This window comes from Nanorana parkeri, unplaced genomic scaffold (genome assembly GCF_000935625.1).
Source record: "Nanorana parkeri isolate BGI_ZX_2015 unplaced genomic scaffold, ASM93562v1 scaffold1688, whole genome shotgun sequence".
Lineage (NCBI taxonomy): Eukaryota > Metazoa > Chordata > Amphibia > Anura > Dicroglossidae > Nanorana > Nanorana parkeri.
The window spans coordinates 137,155-156,035 of record NW_017307956.1 but is presented as its reverse complement, the minus strand read 5'-3'; the positions used below and the strand labels follow the sequence as shown (position 1 = coordinate 156,035).

Sequence of the window (18,881 nt, the reverse complement as noted above, 5' to 3'; positions counted from 1 at the left end):
GTGGGGGGGGGGGGGGGTGTCTCCGAAGGGTGTTTGGGTATTGTGACAGCTCTCCATTAGTTTCTGGAGTATAATGATCGACAGACATTCAGTGCAGCTGGCGGACGCCGGGGAATTCTTATTTGAGGATATGGAAATCAGAAAGCAGAGAACAATTTCCATACAATTTGCTACTGTGCAAAGATTTTCCACTAAGGTACAGCATGCAGAGACTGGGGTGGAGGGCTGGCATGATACTCATAGTGGACCTGACGCAGGAAGGTAGATGGAGATGGAATAAAGGAAAGCTGCAGCGGTTTTCCTTCTTGGGTTATATTATTGTATTTTATTGTAATTAAAGTACTGGGACGCCCCTCCAAATCATTGGATTCTCCATGGCCACATTGCGTCTAGATAGGCAGAGCCAGCTGTCACTCACGCAGCTGGGCGGATCCCGGCACAATTGTCGGGATGCGCTTCAGCTGCGGCGTCTCAGTATACCGCGAGCTGTAGCTCCCTATATACTGAGCTTAGGGTGACGGGAGGACGCTAGTCTGTGTCCTCCCGTTACCCTAAGGAGAACTATGGGGAAAAGCCCTGACCCCATAGTTCTCCTTTAATCGTTCTCCTGGAGGCTGACGGAAGATTTTCGCCGAGCTTTGGAACAAAATGAAAAATTCTTTAAATAGACGTTGTCCAGGAGTAACCCGAGCTGGAGCAAAGCTGAACACGAGTCATCAAACTTGTTCCATTAGCATTCAATTAGGAGCGTAGGCGCTATTCGTCTTGCGGGTAGCGGCGGTGACTCACCGGGTCATTGATTAGTCTAACGTGCGGCTGTGCCGGTATTAGCATGTTTTATTGATGTTGCAGATGCACTCTCGTTCCGGAGCTCCTGAACAGCCGTAGAAGTAGCTCGGTGTGTTCATTATCGCCGTGTCACTTTTTGACTTTTAAAGTGTTTGTCAGCTGAACGTGCGGCCGCTTCACGTTGGGGGCGCGATTAACGACGGCTCTGTGACTCACTTGTTCTTATAACTCCACAAATAGGACTGGAAAAAACGCGAGCTGCTGGCGACGGTCCCCCGGCATCTCTGAAGAACAGTGTTCATGTGCAGAGCCCGGACACATTCCAGGAGAAATTACATTACATTCAATTAATTAAGAAATTAAAGGGTTGGGGTTGCAGGATACAGAGTAACAATTTAGAGGACTCTGTCTTCACTCTTAGCAACAGCTTGAAACAGTAGCACAAGGTCCTGTAAGAGCAACCAGCTATATGAAGTAGCACGGAGAACAGCCAGGAATAGTCCAGGATTTTTAGAAAGAACTGTCACAGGACTTGTGGTGCACCAACTGGCTTCTCTTCAGTATAGTTCCTGAGATTAGCGTGAGGGGATCTCTTACAGGGGTCCAGACAGCAGCTCTCACCAGCTCCTCTGCAACGATCTTCAAAAAGCAGATTCCACCTCCAGCCCGGCTTCCATCAGGTCTCCTTTCCAGTAGCATTTTAGGTCTCTGGGCCCCCAGCACCTGCCACATGCTGAGGCCTAGACTAGGCATCCTGTAGCACACAGACTTCCTCCCAGGGAGACCCCCAGGGGAGAGAGAGAGAGTTCTGGAAGGTGTCCCCAAACCTTTATCGCCTACCTCCCAGGCATTTCTCTGAATCAGCCTGCTCAGGGATTGGTCAGAGTCAGATGCGTAGTCACAGTCTGAGGATGGATCCTCCCTCACTGAATGCTGAGGCCCCAACCCAGCAACAGGGGGAAGCAATCAATCCACCAGACCCAGGGAATCCAGCAGAACTCAGAGCAATCAGCATCCAGACTGATTACAGACCAGATATACAGGCAGTCCTCGGGTTATGGACGTCCGACTTACGGACAATCCGTACTTACGAAGCAGGGTCCACAGTTCTCCTAATTTAGGAGAACTTTGGCTGCAGCGGCCTGTTTCCCTTCAAATCCCCCCAGCTCTCTGCGCCTGTGTTGGCGGAGGCAGCGGGGACACAGACCACTGCATTCCTAGCTGCCCCCCGTACCTCCGCTGATGTCGCGCCGATCCGTCGCTCTCCTGGTCCGGCCGCAGCTCCTCTTACCCCGCCTTCTCTGCCTCCTCTTCATTGCAGGCTGGGAGCCATACCCCACCTGCTATTGGATATTGTAAAATGCAATAGCCAATAGCAAGCTGGCTATTGCATCCGCCCACTGCCTGCTGTCAATCAGCATGGGAGGACCTGATAGAGAACTTTCTCCTTCAGGCCCCTCCTCTGCTGATTGACAGCAGGCAATGGGCAGATGCAATAGCCAGCCTGCTATTGCAACTTGAAATATCCAATAGCAGGCTGGCTATTGCTCTCGGCATTAAAAATAAAATTAAAAAGACAAAATTTTTAAAAAAAGTTATAAAAATTAAAAATGTAAATGTAGCGCTCACCCCTGACAAGAGATGCACAGGAACAACAGAGGGGAAACGCACAGGAGAAAAGAAGGGACGTGCACAATAGTGCAGAGCACACTAACCGCAGGAGCAGGAGGCAACCACAAACAGAGCAGAAAACAATGCTGAGGAGGGAACACACAGCCCAGCAAACAAAAGAGATACACGCACAAAACAGAGGGAATGCAAGAGCGCAGCAGGTAGGGAACACTGAAAACAACAAGAACAAGCAAAGACACAAAATACAAGGTATACACAAGCGGCAATGCCACAGAAAACAGGTCCGGCTACTGGCGTGGAGACACGTTGCTTGAACGCTAAAGGTGCACAAGCCTTTTATCACCTAGGTTCAGGGCGGACTGACAGGAAACCGAGCAGCTCGGACAGGAGGCAAAACCCGGCCCCCGGATCAAAGTACAAGGAACTGTGACAGCTCTAAAATGTTGGACACTGTCCCTACTAGTTCCCCTGAACGAATAGATCTTCAAGGTATGCCCTCCAGCCTATTGCACTGGCGTCTGAAGTCATTATGATCCAAGGACTAGTGTCCAGTTGATGGCATTTCCGAAGGTTTGATATTTTCAGCCATCACCGTGGAGACTGCGGCATCAAAGTGATCATTGAATTCCAATGAAGGAGTGAAATGTTTCAGAAGCCTGTTTGGAAATCTCTGATGTCACAGCGCGCCCATGTGAGCATAGGAAGTGTAGCTGAAAGAGTGCCAATCAGTTTCAGAAGTTGGGGATGCTGGCATAGAATTGCTAGAGACTGCAGTCTTCCCCCTCCACGTGATCGTCTGAATCTTCTCCCGAGTCAGCTCTGTGGTATTCTTGGCTGTGCTGAAAAGTGCCCCAAAGAGCACAATTTTCTAAGACGGTACTAGCTGACTTTTCTTGTAATAGACAGACCCGGAGAGCCTGTCTTCTCAGGTCAACAATTGTTTACAGTATTATTTGTGTATATTATTTGGTTTATTATTTTTGGTTATTGTTAGAGTTGTTTGGTTTAATAAAAGGGGCCGCTGTGGCCGGTAAAATCCATGTCGCGCAGTCCGAGTGTTTATTGGGGTATCAACGGAGGGACGAAAATTGACGAATCCATCCGTAGGACTGGAGTGTCCGAATGAATCTGTCTTGATGCTGAACCAGGGTCTGATGGTGCGGTCTGTGGTCAGTAAAATGTCATCTGATAATGAAATATCCGGAGACTTTCTTGATGGAGTAATGCAATCTGGGTAAAAGGATCTTGATAAAGGTTCTCAGAGCCATTGAAGTGGCCAAAAGGAAGTGCCGCAAATTGAAACTGTTGATTTGATTACCCAAAACCTCAAAAATGGCTGGAATGTATGGAGGCATTGATATAAGCATAAATCCACTGAGGACTTCCAGTCTTTGGTGTACTCCTGGATAACTGATTGGAGAGATTCCATGTGAAATGAAGGCAATGTCTCCCCTCTGCCGATCCCTCCACTGGCTTCCATCCCCCACCCCCCTCTGCCGATCCCTCCACTGGCTTCCCATAGCCCAAAGGATAAAATTCTAAATATTTACAATCAGTTACAAAGATTCACCCTAAGCATCCCCTCTGCTCCTCCCAAGACCTCCTGCTTTCCAGCTCCCTTGTCAACTCCTCCCATGCTCGCCCCCAGGACTTCTCTAGAGTCTCTCCCATCCTCTGGAATTCTTTATCCCAACCTGTCCATCTGTCGCCCACCTTGACTGCCTTTAGGCGATCCCTCATCTCTTCAGGGAAGCCGATCCCACCTCAACCTAACCACTCAATCGTCACGTTCTCAAACAATTCATCCCCAAACAGCTCCCTCCTCATGTATCACTGGCCCCTCCCCTTTTAGATTGTAAGCCCTCAGGGGCAGGGCCCTCCTTACCATCTTGTCTTGAATTGTATTGTGATTGTAATGTCTGCCCTATGTTGTAAAGCGCTGCGCACACTGTTGGCGCTCTATAAATCCTGTATAATAATAATAATCACGTAGATCTAAAAGTGTCATCTTTTTCCTGACAAAAAATATTGGAAAGCGGGAGCCCTTGTGCTTTTGATCTTGAGGCGCAAATTGTACGACCTCTTGTTTCTAAAGATTTTGCCCACTTGTAATTTGTGATATAAAATTTGAAGATTTATTTTAGAATTAAGTCGGCACATAAACTGCTAACAGAGTCGACTTGAACTCCCACCGATGACCTTTTTTAGCTGAATCACCCATGCATCTTGAATATTCTTTGCCTAAATTTGGGAAAGCAACTGAAGTCTCATGCCTACCTTACCAGATTTGGGCGGGCAGACCGTCAAAATGGCTTCTGAGGTTCGGAAGATCCTGTGAACTTAGGTTTCAAAGGAGGGCTGGGTACCCTTCCATCCCCTATGGAAATATGGAAATCTTTCTTTGGCCTATATGATTTTGCTGCCCTTAATTCACATTGCCTTGTCTTCTATATGACGACTGACGGGGGTCTTCTGTTTTTATAGCCTCGTGGTATAAGGCCCGGTTCACACCTGGGCGTTTTGTAGCGCGTTAGAACGCTCTGCAACACGCTCAAACACCGAAATGCCATTATTTCTTATGGGTATGGTTCACACCTGGGCGTATTACAGGCCATATGAAAGCGCTACAAAACGTCCAACGCCCAAAGAAGTACAGGAGCTTCTTTGGGGCGTGTTTGTCGCGCGTTTCCACTGGGATACGGACAAGTAGCCCTCGGTAAAAACGCGGGTCACGAAACGCGCATATTCGATACGCCTAGGTGTGAACCCAGCCTAAGTCTCATTTTACCTCCAGTAACCTTCAATATTGCAGCATTGTCAGGGACAAGAGCACCTCCAGGTGGTGCTAGATCCTGCAATTCCGGTGCTCACCTGCGGGTGTCTCCCAGCTGTCGCCAATTGGTCTCCACCTGGTGCTACTTGGGAGGGTATTTCCCCTTCTCACAGTGAAGCTGGTGCCTCAGTATTGTCGCCATAACCTGTATCCTGTTGCCCGTAGCCTGTTGAATGTTGCATCCTTGGACCCTGACTCCTTCCCCTGAGGCCTCCTGCTCTGTTGGCTCCCCTCTTGCTGCCCTGCTCCCCAGATGAACTTGCCCTGTTATACCCTGTGTGTGATTCTGCTGTTTGCATTTAGTTTGGCTATTTTATGTCACGTGTGGGCGTTGGTGGGGTTGCTTGTGTTTATATGATTTTGGGTATGTCTAATAAGCTATCAGTTCATAGCCTTGTTTGGTGTGGTCAAGTATTTGGTCCTCCTGTACAGATAGCTGTATGCGGTGTGGGGCACTTGTGCACGGCATCGTGATAAGCCTCCAATTTGCTGCCAAAAAGATTAGCTCCATCGCATGGAATTTTACCTCCGTTGGGACTTGGACTCATCACCTGACCCAAGTTTGAGAATCTATAGTGGCTTCCACACAGTCCACCACTAATTTCAGCTCATCTAATACTTTGACGATAAGATTAACCTTTATTTGAGAGCTCATTGCTGTCTCTATCAGGGGCGGAAATACCAGGGCCTGAGGCTGTGGGGAGGCCCAGTGAGGTCTGGTCCTGGGCACCCCCCCGGTGGAATATGGAGCAGTGTAGCCCACCTGGGACCCTGCAAAGCCCACCATAGAGAGTCTCAGGTGGGCGATGCTGGATCCATGGTGTGCTTGCAGGGTTCTCAGGTAAGTCCAGAATGCTACTGCAACATTAGAGACCGCCAGGGGGGGGGGGGGGGGGGGGGGGGGCACGGGGTTGGATCACACTGCCCCCCCAGTGGTCTCTAATGTTACAGTAGCATGGACTTACCTGAGACCCTCCAGAGCACACCATAGATCCTTTGATCCGCTCCCGTGCCCCCCCGTCTTGGGAGGGGGGCCCAAGATAAAGTATTGCACCAGGACCCTTTGGTTATTAGGTACGCCACTGGTCTCTATATTGTCTGACCAAACTTGTATAGTGTTAGGTACTAAGGGGGATTAAAGCCTATTGGTTGTGAACTAATATTAGAAGATGCCGGCACATGAGATAACAGGGCTGATATGGATTCTTGAACAGTGTGGTTGATCATATCCCTGACCTGCGTATTGTTAGCTTCTCTCTCTCTCGTTACAAATTCATTTACTGTGAAGTGCTTGTTTTCCACATGCCCATCATTGCCTAAGCCCTCGTTCACACCTGAACGTTTTGTAGCGCGTTCTACGCTCGACGAACGCTCTACAAAACGCTCAAAAATATAAATCCCATTGTATTCAATGGTCTCGTTCCCACCTTGGCGTATTTCCGCCCGTCCCTAACGCGCTACAAAACGGCCTACGCCTGAAAAGGTACAGGTACTACTTTGGGCCGTTTTGTTGCACGTTTCCATTGGGATACAGCCAAGTAGCCTTCGGAAACGCGCGACGGTCGCGCCACTTTTTAACCACAAACCGCGCGACGGTCGTGCGACAGACGCGCATATGCAATACGCCTAGGTGTGAACGAGACCTAACAGCCAAGATGACCGTGTCTTTGAAAACATCACGTGTGCCCTGTACTTGAGCTGCGGTGAGATCGTGAGCAATGATGGGGAGACCTAGACCTTCTTTTGTAGGGAGAAGAGCCTTTGTCTCTCAAGGATGGATGATGCAGAGGAGAGCTATAATAATAATAATAAAAAAAGAGTACTTATCAAAATAAAATGTATCAACAAAAAATAAAATGATTTACTTACCAGCCCTTACCTATGTAAAGATGGCGGCTCTGTTTCCATTGTATCCATTTTGGATAAAACACAAGAGAGCAGAGCAAGGCTGTGGCAAAATAAGATTGCAATAAGTAAGCGTCAAGGAGATATGAAAAAAACAGTAATTATGATTATTATTATACAGGATTTATATAGCGCCAACAGTCACAATACAATTCAAGACAAGATGGTAAGGAGGGCCCTGCCCCTGAGGGCTTACAATCTAAAGAGGAGGGGCCAGTGATACATGAGGAGGGAGCTGTGTGGGGGATGAATTGTTTGAGAAAGTGATATTTCAGTGGTTAGCTTGAGGTGGGATAGGCTTCCCTGAAGAGATGAGTCTTAAAGGAGAACTATGAGGGGGGAGGGGGGGATTTTCACTCACCTCATAGTTCTAGCCGACCTGTGACAATGAGACTGTCACAGGTCGGCTCAGTAGATCGGGAGGTGAGCGAACACATACCTGCGCTCGCTCACCTCTCGATCCTGTCACGGCGGTAACAGGCGAGTGGCTGTATTCCCCCCGCTCCGATCCGATCCTCCAGCGCTGACTGGCGGAACGGACGGGGGAGGGGGCGGGTACAGCTGGCTCTGCCTCTAGATAGGCAGAGCCAGCTGTCAGTCACGCAGCTGGGCGGATCTCGAAATCGCTGTCGGGATCCGCTCCGGCTGCGGCGTCTCAGTATACCGCGAGCTGTAGCTCCCTATATACTGAGCTTAGGGTGACGGGAGGACGCTAGTTTGTGTACTGCCGTTACCTTAAGGAGAACTATGGGGAAAAGCCCTAACCCCATAGTTCTCCTTTAAGGGATCGCCTAAAGGTAGTCAGAGTAGGAGATAGATGGACAGGTTGGGGTAAAGAGTTCCACAGAATGGGGGAGACTAGTGAAGTCCTGGAGTTGAGCATGGGAGGAGTTGACAAGGGACCTCATCATGTATCACTGGCCCCTCCCTTTTAGATTGGAAGCCCTCAGGGGCGGGGCCCTCCTTACCATCTTGTCTTGAATTGTATTGTATTGTAATGTCTTCCTTATATTGTACAGCGCTGCTCAAACTATTGGCGCTCTATAAATCCTGTATAATGATATAAGAAATCCCGGCCATATTTCCCTGAATTCCTGCAGCTGCGGTGATCAGTCAGCTCAGATCTGTCCATCTGGGTTATCAGTGGGAGATCCGGGGAATCTCCCGCACATGTTATTAGGCCGGGGTTGATAAATGACCACGCGCTACAAAGCGTGTACAGAACCCCCCAGTGCCACCGGTGAAACGCCTAGAGCATGCCAAAGAACTGATCACACGGGAGGAAACGTAAAGGGGTTTTGGGGCGAACGCTCCATCAGAACGAATCAAATGACTCCTTAATCGTCTAATGATGTTAGCTGGGAATGACGAGGAAGCCACCGTGAAGGCAACGCTGCCACTGCGCCATTATTAGAGTGGCAGCGGGAACTGAAAAATGCTTTCCACCTGGCAGGATAAACATTCCTTGTCTGATCGACCATTTACGGAGAAGTCTACACCCCGCACTGACAACTCCGCCGTATGTTGGGAGACTTTGTCTGATTTACTGTCTGGGAACTTAATGTAGATTCAGTATCTTCATCGTTCCATGAGGTACGCCAGAGATAGCAAAACAAGACCTTCTGCTCCTCCTGAACAAAGGGCCTGATGACACTTTTGTGCTTCATTACAATACTGCAAATGTGCTTTAATGTGCATTGCAATAAAGTGTATATATAGAGTAGGTAAGGGTAAGACTTCCAATGGTGGCACCCGGGTGCGGGCCGCACCCCCCTTGTGACGCCACTGCCTGTAGCGCCCATCAGATTCTGTGATGTGACTACTAGACATTTAGTGATAGCCGGGGCTGTAGACAGCCTGGCTAAACTTGTAGCGGCGATTATATGGTTAATCCCAAGTGTCTAACATTGCCTGTACCCCCCTTAGGCGGAGTGTGACTCCGTCGTATTGTGGGACAGCCAATGGTGGATACTGTAATATATGTACACTACAGCAGCCAATCACTGGGCTTCTCTGTCAGTGGTGCATGCTGGGGTAGAGTACATATATGGGTGGGATTTGCCATGTGCTCTCTCTCTCGCCGGGACCAGCCATGGATTAGGGCTGGGTCCTGTTCAGCCTGCCCCCCCCCCCAGGCTGGGCCAAGGCCTGGGGTTGGGCATGTGCTGAAGTGAGGGAAAGGTTTCCCTGAGGCCTCCAACATGGAGGAGGCCTGAGAGACTGAGACTGAAAGAGGAAGAGAACCGGGACCAGTGCAGACTCTCGAAGTACCCTGGAAGTAAGTGGACTTCTGAGCATGGTCGGTGTCTTTCCTGGATTGAAGATCTGCATCCATCCGGACTGTCTGGTACATCAATGGTTATCTGATGTGATCGGGTGGCTCTGCATTGCTACTTTTACAAAGTCCGGTGAGTCTGGAGCTTCCGATGGTTACCTCTAGACACCTAGAACCCCCCCCCTCCCCTCTCTCCCAAAGAAGATGTTCAATAAACTGTTTACTTAGCATTCTACTACTGAAGTGGACATCAATTTATGGACACCAGAAGAGGGCGGTTAGTACTAATGGGTGTGCGGCTGAAGATCATCCCCTAGACCGACTAGAAGTGAACCGGGCACCAGCGGCTCCTCCGGGAGTTATCGCTACATACCATTGGGGAAATTTCCCTTAATTTGCTGTCCCAGAGACGCCACAGGAGAGTTCCACTCTTAGGCAGTTGTCACCACAACAGCTGTCTCCCATTGGTGAATAAATATGAAGAAGTCACTCGCACTCCAGCTCAAGTTCAGTCAATATTTTATTGACCTCTGTGGTGTCTCAACATGGCGACGTTTCAGATCCCGTTTGGTCCCTTCATCAGGCAAACAAAGACTTTGTTTGCCTGATGAAGGGACCAAAGACTTTGTTTGCCTGATGAAGGGAACAAAGACTTTGTTTGCCTGATGAAGGGACCAAAGACTTTGTTTGCCTGATGAAGGGACCAAACGGGTTCCCGAAACGTGGCCATGTTGAGACACCACAGAGGTCAATAAAATATTGACTGTACTTGAGCTGGAGTGCGAGTGACTTCTTCATATTTATACTGATTTGCGGAGGCATCCGTGGTCGCTTGGCACCCACCCGATACTTGAGGGTATTATCCGGTCAGGTGTGCGATGGGTTTGTTTTGATTATCCCATTGGAGAATATCCCCTCCCTCTTGTTTTAGGGGCAACTCTACAAGTTTAAATTTCCACTTGCTTTCCTTCTCTGCGACATTGGGGCCACAGACAGAGGGCCTAGCCCTTTCCCACTTCATCCAAACTAAAAAAAAAGGTTTGCCTGGTGTAACGTATTGCAATCTCAGCCTCATGTTTTCCAGCTCGCAGGACAACAATCTAAGCACCAACAGACTGAAAGTGATCATCTCTGGGCAGTTAACTCAACAGTTATCCCCTCACACCTACAAACAGTAGCCAAGACCACGTGTTTTAACACGCACCATCCTCAGCATCTGCTGTGGCAATTCTGACCTTTAAGAAGTGTCTGTGACACCCGCCAGATAGGAATGTAACAGAGTTTTAAAATTGGAAGCCCTTTCGGGGGCAAGGATTCTTTCATATCTGATTTAGAGCATTCATATATTCAGCTTAAAAGAGTATTACACCCTCTGCCTTTTTTTTTTATGTACCGGGTAATGTCAACCCGTGCAACATTACCCAGTACATTTGTTCCTTCAAAAAATGCTTGAAAAATTGCTCCCCGCCGGAGGTTCCAGGTCCACAGAGCTGTGTTACTTGGTACCCTTTGCCAATCCTACAGGGACTTGCCAATCTATTTCTGAATAGGTGTTGAGTCAATAAGCTTATTGTATATTTCCTGACAAGGTTTACACAATCCAGTAAAAAAAACATATTATTTGACAGAATGAACGTACAATTCCGTAGACGCTAAATATGGTATAAATTGGGTGCATATCTCTCTAAGGAGATTTAAAGGAGAACTATGGGGTCAGGGCTTTTCCCCATAGTTCTCCTTAGGGTAACGGGAGGACACAAACTAGCGTCCTCCTGTCACCCTAGGCTCAGTATATAGGGAGCTACAGCTCGCGGTATACTGAGACGCCGCAGCTAAAGCGGATCCCGACAATTGTGCCAGGATCCGCCCAGCTGCGTGACTGACAGCTGGCTCTGCCTATCTAGAGGCTGTACCCGCCCCCTCCCCCGTCCGTTCCGCCAGTCAGCGCTGGCGGATCGGAGGGGGGAATCCAGCCCCTCCCCTGTCACGGCAGAGAGCAGTGACAGGATCGAGAGGTGAGCGAGCACCGGTATATGTTCGCTCACTTCCCGATCTACTGAGCCGACCTGTGACAGTCTCATTGTCACAGGTCGGCTAGAACTATGAGGTGAGTGAAAAGCACCCCCCCACCCTCATAGTTCTCCTTTAATGTGATCCATTCGCCTGCTGGACATTGTAGCATAGTCATGTTTGGTGTCTAACTGATTGGCATCTTCTTATACATGAGTGTAATCACTTTTTTATGAATATAACTACATCACAGCAGGAATGATAGAAATGGTATAAAATGTAACTCTGTACAGTTGATTGGGAAGTCAGTACAGGTCACTACCCCCAGTCTGTAAGATGTGGATTCCTCCAACTCTTCTCCACACTATATATGACAGGACATTTAAGACATGACTCCATTGAGAGACTTTCCAATATTTTAGAGTACTGTTTATGCTTATGGTGGTCTGTTCAATGTTTGTGCGCATACCAGGCGAGCTCAGAATGCCCATGATCACTTTGTCACTTGCAGCACGGATCACAGGCAAAATGCATGAAGCCAATCAGAGTGGCTCTGTGTCATGTGATCTCTGTGACAGCCAATCACAAAAATCACAAATGTAATAAAAAATTTACCCCCCCCCCCTCCTTTCTGGCACTTTTATTGATCACCGATCCTATGTTAATAACACTGCTCCCACCAACAAAATGGGGGCACACTGGAGGCATATTGACCATAAAGGGGGCAGGGTGACCACCGGTGTTATGAGACAAAAGCACCAAAGACTTCCAACAGTTAAGGGGGTACTCAACACTGATCACCAGCATTTGAGGGGGCACACGCTATTGACCACCGATTTTTAAAGGGGCACATATCATTGACCAACATTTAAAGGGACATTGACCCTTGATCACTAAAGGGGCAATAACTCCTGACCAGTAAAATGTGCAAGCTGTTCTGTGCATTGCATAGTCCTGACCCCTGGCTGCTGAACTGCATATGTGACAGTGGCGTAACAATCGCCATAGCGACCCAGGCGGCCGCTATGGGGCCCGGGGCACAGGGGGGCCTGGCCAGGACATCCCCCTGATGCCGTGCAGGCCGCCTGGGTCACTATGGCATCTCAGGCTGCTGGCTGTCACTGGCGGGTGTGAGGAGGAACGTGTGGCTGTTAAATCACCGACAACCTGTCAGTGATCTGTGCAGCGGCGCGTTCCTCCTCACAGCCGCTGCGGAGCCAGTGACATCCAGCAGCTGTGGAGGAGGAAGGCTGGGCCCAGCGTCAGAAAGGGAGGAGGAGGCCGGGGCCTGGAGATAGAAGAGGAGGCGGGACCTGGCGACATAAGAGGAGGTGGGACCTGGCGACAGAGGAGGCGGGGCCTGCCAGCGACCATGGTGGAAGACAGCAGATCAGGGCTGACAGGTAAGAGGTGTGCAGCCCACCTGAGACCCTGCAGAGCCCACCATAGAGAGTCTATGGTGGGCTCTGCAGGGTCACTCTCAGGTGGGCTATTTGGGATATCAGGTGGGCTCTGCAAGTTGCATAACTAGAAATCACAGGGCCCCATACAAAATTTTCCTATGGGGCCCTGTGATTTCTAGTTATGCCCCTGATATGCAATAAACTAAATTAAACAATTGGGAGGGGGGGAGGAGGGGGTTACTCTTTTGGTATATTATATATAAACTTAATTTGGCTACATGTTATATGGCGGAGTAGTTGTCAGTCAAACTATCACAGCGCTGAGAACTGAAGACTGGCCGGGTAATGAAGGGGTGTTACAGGCCGGTACTCAAGCGGTTAAAGTCGGTTTGGGTCCAGTAAGAAAAAAATTGTTTAGAAACAGAGGAGTTTGCGGGTCTGGTGTCATTTATCTCTCCTAAACCTCCTTTTAATTGTCAGCAATTTTCCATCAGAAAAGCACCGCGAGCCTCTAATGGCTTCTTGGCAGGAAGAGAGGCAAAAGGAATGCTAAAGACCTGCAGATCGATAGATGGCGTTTGCCAGAACATTTTTTGCCCGTGCCCCCGCTGTGGTGCCGGCTGCAGCCAAGGCGTAGCGCGCGTTACTCCAAGTACGGCAGAAAGATGAATGTCACGGGCTAGCTGGCCCCACTCCAGACCCTGCGCGGAAGACGTCGGGTTCCAGAAATTTACAGACGGCCTGGAAAAACCTGCCGGCTAAATAAGGTCCCCCGTAAAGTCTGCCGGAGAAAAAAGAAAAAGAACACTAAAATAGTATTGATTGCTGTGACAAAGATCAGTATTATTAGACATTAAAGTAAAAGCAGCAAGCTCTATAAAACACGTTACATGAAGAACCGGGGAATGTACAATCAGTCATCTGATCTGCGTGGTTGATCAATGGGTCCCTCTATGTGTGATGAGTGGATCCTTCCGTGTGATCAATGGGTCCCTCAATGTGTGATGAGTGGATCCTTCCGTGTGATCAATGGGTCCCTCAATGTGTGATGAGTGGATCCTTCCGTGTGATCAATGGGTCCCTCAATGTGTGATGAGTGGATCCTTCCGTGTGATCTATGGGTCCCTGTGTACTCTCTCTGCACCCCCCATGTCAGGCCCTGCGTGCTCTCTGCACCCCCCATGTCAGAACCTGTGTGCTTTTTTTTGCCTTTATAACAATTGCTATAAGGCAAAAAATCATATAAAACCTATAAAAGTGCACATTTTATGTAAATTAAGTGAGATAGAAAGAAATAAAGGGGAACATTTTGAAAATTTACTAAATTGATTTGGATAACAGACCAAACTTGGTGTAAATGAAGAAGTAGTTTTTCGTTTATAAACTATCCAACCAAAGGTTGGTGGATGTCTGACCATCACACCTATGTGAGCTTGTTGGACATCCAATTGTAAAACCTTGGCCTTTAATATAGAGTTGCTCCCCCATAGCCATTAATATGGAGTTGGTCCTCCATGGCCATTGATATGGAGTTGGTCCCCCATGGCCTTTAATATAGAGTTGGTCCCCCATGGCCATTAATATGGAGTTGATCCCCCATGGCCTTTAATATAGAGTTGGCCCTCCATGGCCATTAATATGGAGTTGGTCCCCCATGGCCATTGATATGGAGTTGGTCCCCCATGGCCATTGATATGGAGTTGGTCCCCCATGGCCATTAATATAGAGTTGGTCCCCCATGGCCATTAATATGGAGTTGATCCCCCATGGCCTTTAATATAGAGTTGGCCCTCCATGGCCATTAATATGGAGTTGGTCCCCCATGGCCATTGATATGGAGTTGGTCCCCCATGGCCATTGATATGGAGTTGGTCCCCTATGGCCATTAATATGGAGTTGGTCCCCCATGGCCATTGATATGGAGTTGGTCCCCCATGGCCTTTAATATAGAGTTGGCCCTCCATGGCCATTAATATGGAGTTGGTCCCCCATGGCCATTGATATGGAGTTGGTCCCCCATGGCCATTGATATGGAGTTGGTCCCCTATGGCATTAATATGGAGTTGGTCCCCCATGGCCATTGATATGGAGTTGGTCCCCCATGGCCATTAATATGGAGTTGGTCCCCCATGGCCATTAATATGGAGTTGGTCCCCCATGGCCATTAATATGGAGTTGGTCCCCCATGGCCATTAATATGGAGTTGGTACCCCATGGCCATTAATATGGAGTTGGCCCTCCATGGCCATTAATATGGAGTTGGCCCTCCATGACCATTAATATGGAGTTGGCCCTCCATGGCCATTAATATGGAGTTGCCCCCCCCCCCCCTTGTGGCTATTACATCCTCCATTCTTCTGGGAAGACTTTCCACAAGGTTTTGGAGGGTGTCTAGAAATATGTCCCATTTTTTTGAGGTCAGGTACTGATGTTGGATGAGAAGACCTGGCTCCCAAATTCATCTTTCTATTCCAGAACCATGGCCATTAATATAGAGTTGTCCCCCTTTGTGTCTAAAAAAGCCTCAACTCTTCTAGGAGGGCTTCCCACAAGTACTGATGTTGGATGAGAAAACCGGGATCAAAATCTCCATTTCATCCCAAAGGTGTTCAGTAGGGTTGAGGTCAGGGCTCTATGCAGGACACTCAACTTCCAGCTTCCTTGACCAAACCGTTCAAACCATGTCTTTATGGAGCTGGCTTTGAAGACCTCCCATTCTACAAGCATGGCCATTAATATGGATTTGGCCTTCCTTGGTAGTTATACCTTCCTCCATTGTTTTTGAAAGCTTTTCCACAAGACTTTGAAGTGTTTGCTGGAATTTGTGCCCATTTGCAGGGTCAGGTACTGATGTTGGATGAGAAGACCCGGCACGCAATCTCCAATTCATCCCAAAGATGTTCAGTAGGGTTGGGGTCAGGGCTCTGTGCATGACACTCGAGTTCCTCCACACCAAACTGATCACACCATGTCTTTATGGAGCTGGCTTTGTACACGGGGGACAGTCATGGTGGAACATAAAAGGGTCTTCACCAAACTGTGACCACAAGGCTGGAAGAGCGCAATTGTCTACAATGTCTTCGTATGATGGAGTATTAACAGAACCCTTCACTGGAGGCACCTGAACTCAATTGCTGAGAAGGAACTCCACCTACGTTTGGCCATGTTGTGTATATATAAGCCAAAGAACATCAGATACACATTTTTAGAGGTATATTAGATTCATTATACATAGAGAAATTATAATTTTAGGAATAGACAATTAGAACATTTCACCTCCGGTGCTGTATCATACATACACAGCCCTCAGATTCACCACTTCCACTGTACTTCAATCATTCACTGAACTTTTATTGCTTTGAACATCCAGTGACATCACATTCACTATGTCACAAATCGGGTAAATGTCAGTGAATCCGGAATGTGGAAAATTCCCCGAGACGCTTTGTGTTTTCTTCCCTCCTAAATGTAAAAAAAAACCCGAAAGTTCTCTTCACACAGAAAACCTTGTTTGTGACTCGCAGTTACACGGAGCGCTCAGTGATAATAAGATTTTGGTCCTCTGTTTTCCTGCTGTGAGAATAACATTTCCTGTCTGCGCCGTAATGCGGTTTTCCATTCTATCACATTTCCCCCCAAAAAGATACAATAACCATTCTGTATGTTCTTAAAGGAATACTCCAAAAAACAATTTCCTTTCACTGTAACACGTCCAGATCGGCGTGCAATTGGTGATCACACAGAGAATGAATTACTTTGTGTCAATGTCTTTTTACCTTTTCCGACAGCTCCCCCTCCCCCTTCTAGATCACGCCTGGGATTATTTATTTATTTTCCTGTATTGAGAAACATCCTTAATATTACCTGTGACATCATTGGAGTATCTGAGGGTGTGAGGTCACGTATGCACACACCCGGGTCCGAGTATATAGTTATGCTACCTTTCCCTCGTGTGCCTACCGGTACTCAGGTGCCCCCAGGACTTGAACTACATACTCTGGCCGTGGAGGTCATCAGGAACCTGCAGAGCTGCAGCCAGCGGCACAGAATGATAACATTACATCGGCTGCCTATGGCAGGTGGAAGCTCAGTTCCAACTGTCATAGACACAACCCCGGAACTACACCTCCCAAGTGCTCTTTCCCTACACGCAGCGAGTCAAGGCAGTAGCACTGTTTTGTTGGAAACTAAAGGGGGTTGTTCACAAAGCTGCAGGAGGAAGCCGAGTAAATAGCGCAGCCGAAGTGAAGTGAGCCGAACGACGTTCGGACATTCACCCCGGCTCAGTACGGCTGATTTCAGCCGTACATCGGCTGCCTTCGGTCAGCCGAATATCCTCTGCAGAGGAACTTCGACTCAGCCGATCCAACATCTGGATCGGTTGAGCCCAAGCTCCGGCAGCTCACTGTTTCCCACTATTCTCATAGTGGTCGAATGGCAGTGAGTGAGTGAATAGCCGAATGCCGCGGGGCGGCATTCGCCTCGGCTATTCTGCTTAGTACCTGCGAGTTACCGAGCGGAATAGGAAATAAGTGAAATTAATGAAAAAAACGATTTAAAAAATGTAAATAAATAGGAACATATAATAGGTGCTGGTGGTTAAGGTTTGGGGGACCTGTCTTGGTATGGGACCTCTATGCATCTATTGATATTGGGAGTGTATGCGGTCAGTTGTTGGTTGTCCCCGAGGCGGTGTGTTGCGGCTGGGGGCCTAACAGGTTGTAGTACTGCCGCAAGTAACGGATCAAAGGTGCGGCCTTCAAACACCTGCAACTTTGTTCAGGTAATTCTGATAATTGTTTATATATAGTATGTTTTATATATCAAAGTTGTTACTAAACGGCTGCCAAGGCCATTTTATACCAGTTTGGAGTGTGGTCTAGTTATTATAAGGACGGGTGGTGGGTGGTCTTGGGGGCTTGTAGCGGAAAAGAATGGGGACACCTATGCTACCTCAGTCATGTCTCTCCGTGTGGTTGTGTGCTGTATTGTTCCCCTGTGTGGGTTGCAGTAATGTGAAGACACACTCCAGGAGCTCCGAGCAGCGTTGTCACCGCCCGGGCTCCGTATTTATGTGTCTGGAAATGGATGATATACGATGTGTGACTTCGCCAGAACGGAGACATTTCACGCTCGGCAGAGACGGCCGCTATCGCCGAGCTCCGGAGCACTCCGCGCTGCAAAAGGCCCTGACATCTGCTTTCCGCTCTGCCAAAGAGCTCGCTGATGGCGGGTCAATGGATCTCCGGGACCGCAAGGGCCTCCATTTCATCCGGCACATTAATTATAAATGTTGGCACTTTATTGTGGATGGGCGTCAATGAGGTGAATCGATCACCACCCCGCCGCTAATTAAAAGGAGCCGGCCGCTGAAATGACAAAGTGTCTTTAGACCGGAGTCATTTCTCTGCAGAACATTACCCCCACCTAACTGCCCGTGTCACCCCACCGGACGCCTGTGTACCGTCACGCTCGTGACTTAAAAGCTCTGCAGCTTCTCAGCTCCGATTCTAAAAATAGGCAAGCAGTTATTAAAGTGAACCCCAGCCTCATTCTTCAGTCTTTTATCTGACCTCCGGCCTCCCCTTCAGTCTTCTATCTAACCTCCGGCCTCCCCTTCAGTCTCATATCTGACCTCCATCCTTCCCTTCAGTCTTTTATCTGACCTCCGTTTTTCCCTTCAGTCTTTTATCTGACCTCCGTCCTCCCCTTCAGTCTTCTATCTGACCTCCGTCCTTCCCTTCAGTCTTCTATCTGACCTCCGTCCTCCCCTTCAGTCATCTATCTGACCTCCGTCCTCCCCTTCTGTCATCTATCTGACCTCCGTCCTTCCCTTCAGTCTTCCATCTGACCTCAGTCCTTCCCTTCAGTCTTCCATCTGACATCCGTCCTCCCCTTCAGTATTATAAATGACTGTGGGGGGAGGGGATATTAGAGTGTAAGCTCCTCTGTACAGAGACTGATGTGACTGTGGGGGGGAGGGGACATTAGAGTGTAAGCTCCTCTGTACAGAGACTGATGTGACTGTGTGGGG

General features: G+C 48.5%; 1 protein-coding gene across 1 annotated transcript in view; it reads left to right on the top strand.

Moving 5' to 3' along the window:
• The window catches only part of LOC108799303 (mucin-2-like), a 57,833-nt gene extending 39,662 nt beyond the window's left edge, over positions 1–18,171 (top strand). The window contains exon 6 of the mRNA XM_018571153.1: positions 17,859–18,171. Within this exon, the coding sequence (XP_018426655.1) occupies positions 17,859–18,171 (313 nt within the window). The remainder of the gene's footprint in view (positions 1–17,858) is intronic.
• Positions 18,172–18,881: the final 710 nt, after the last annotated feature.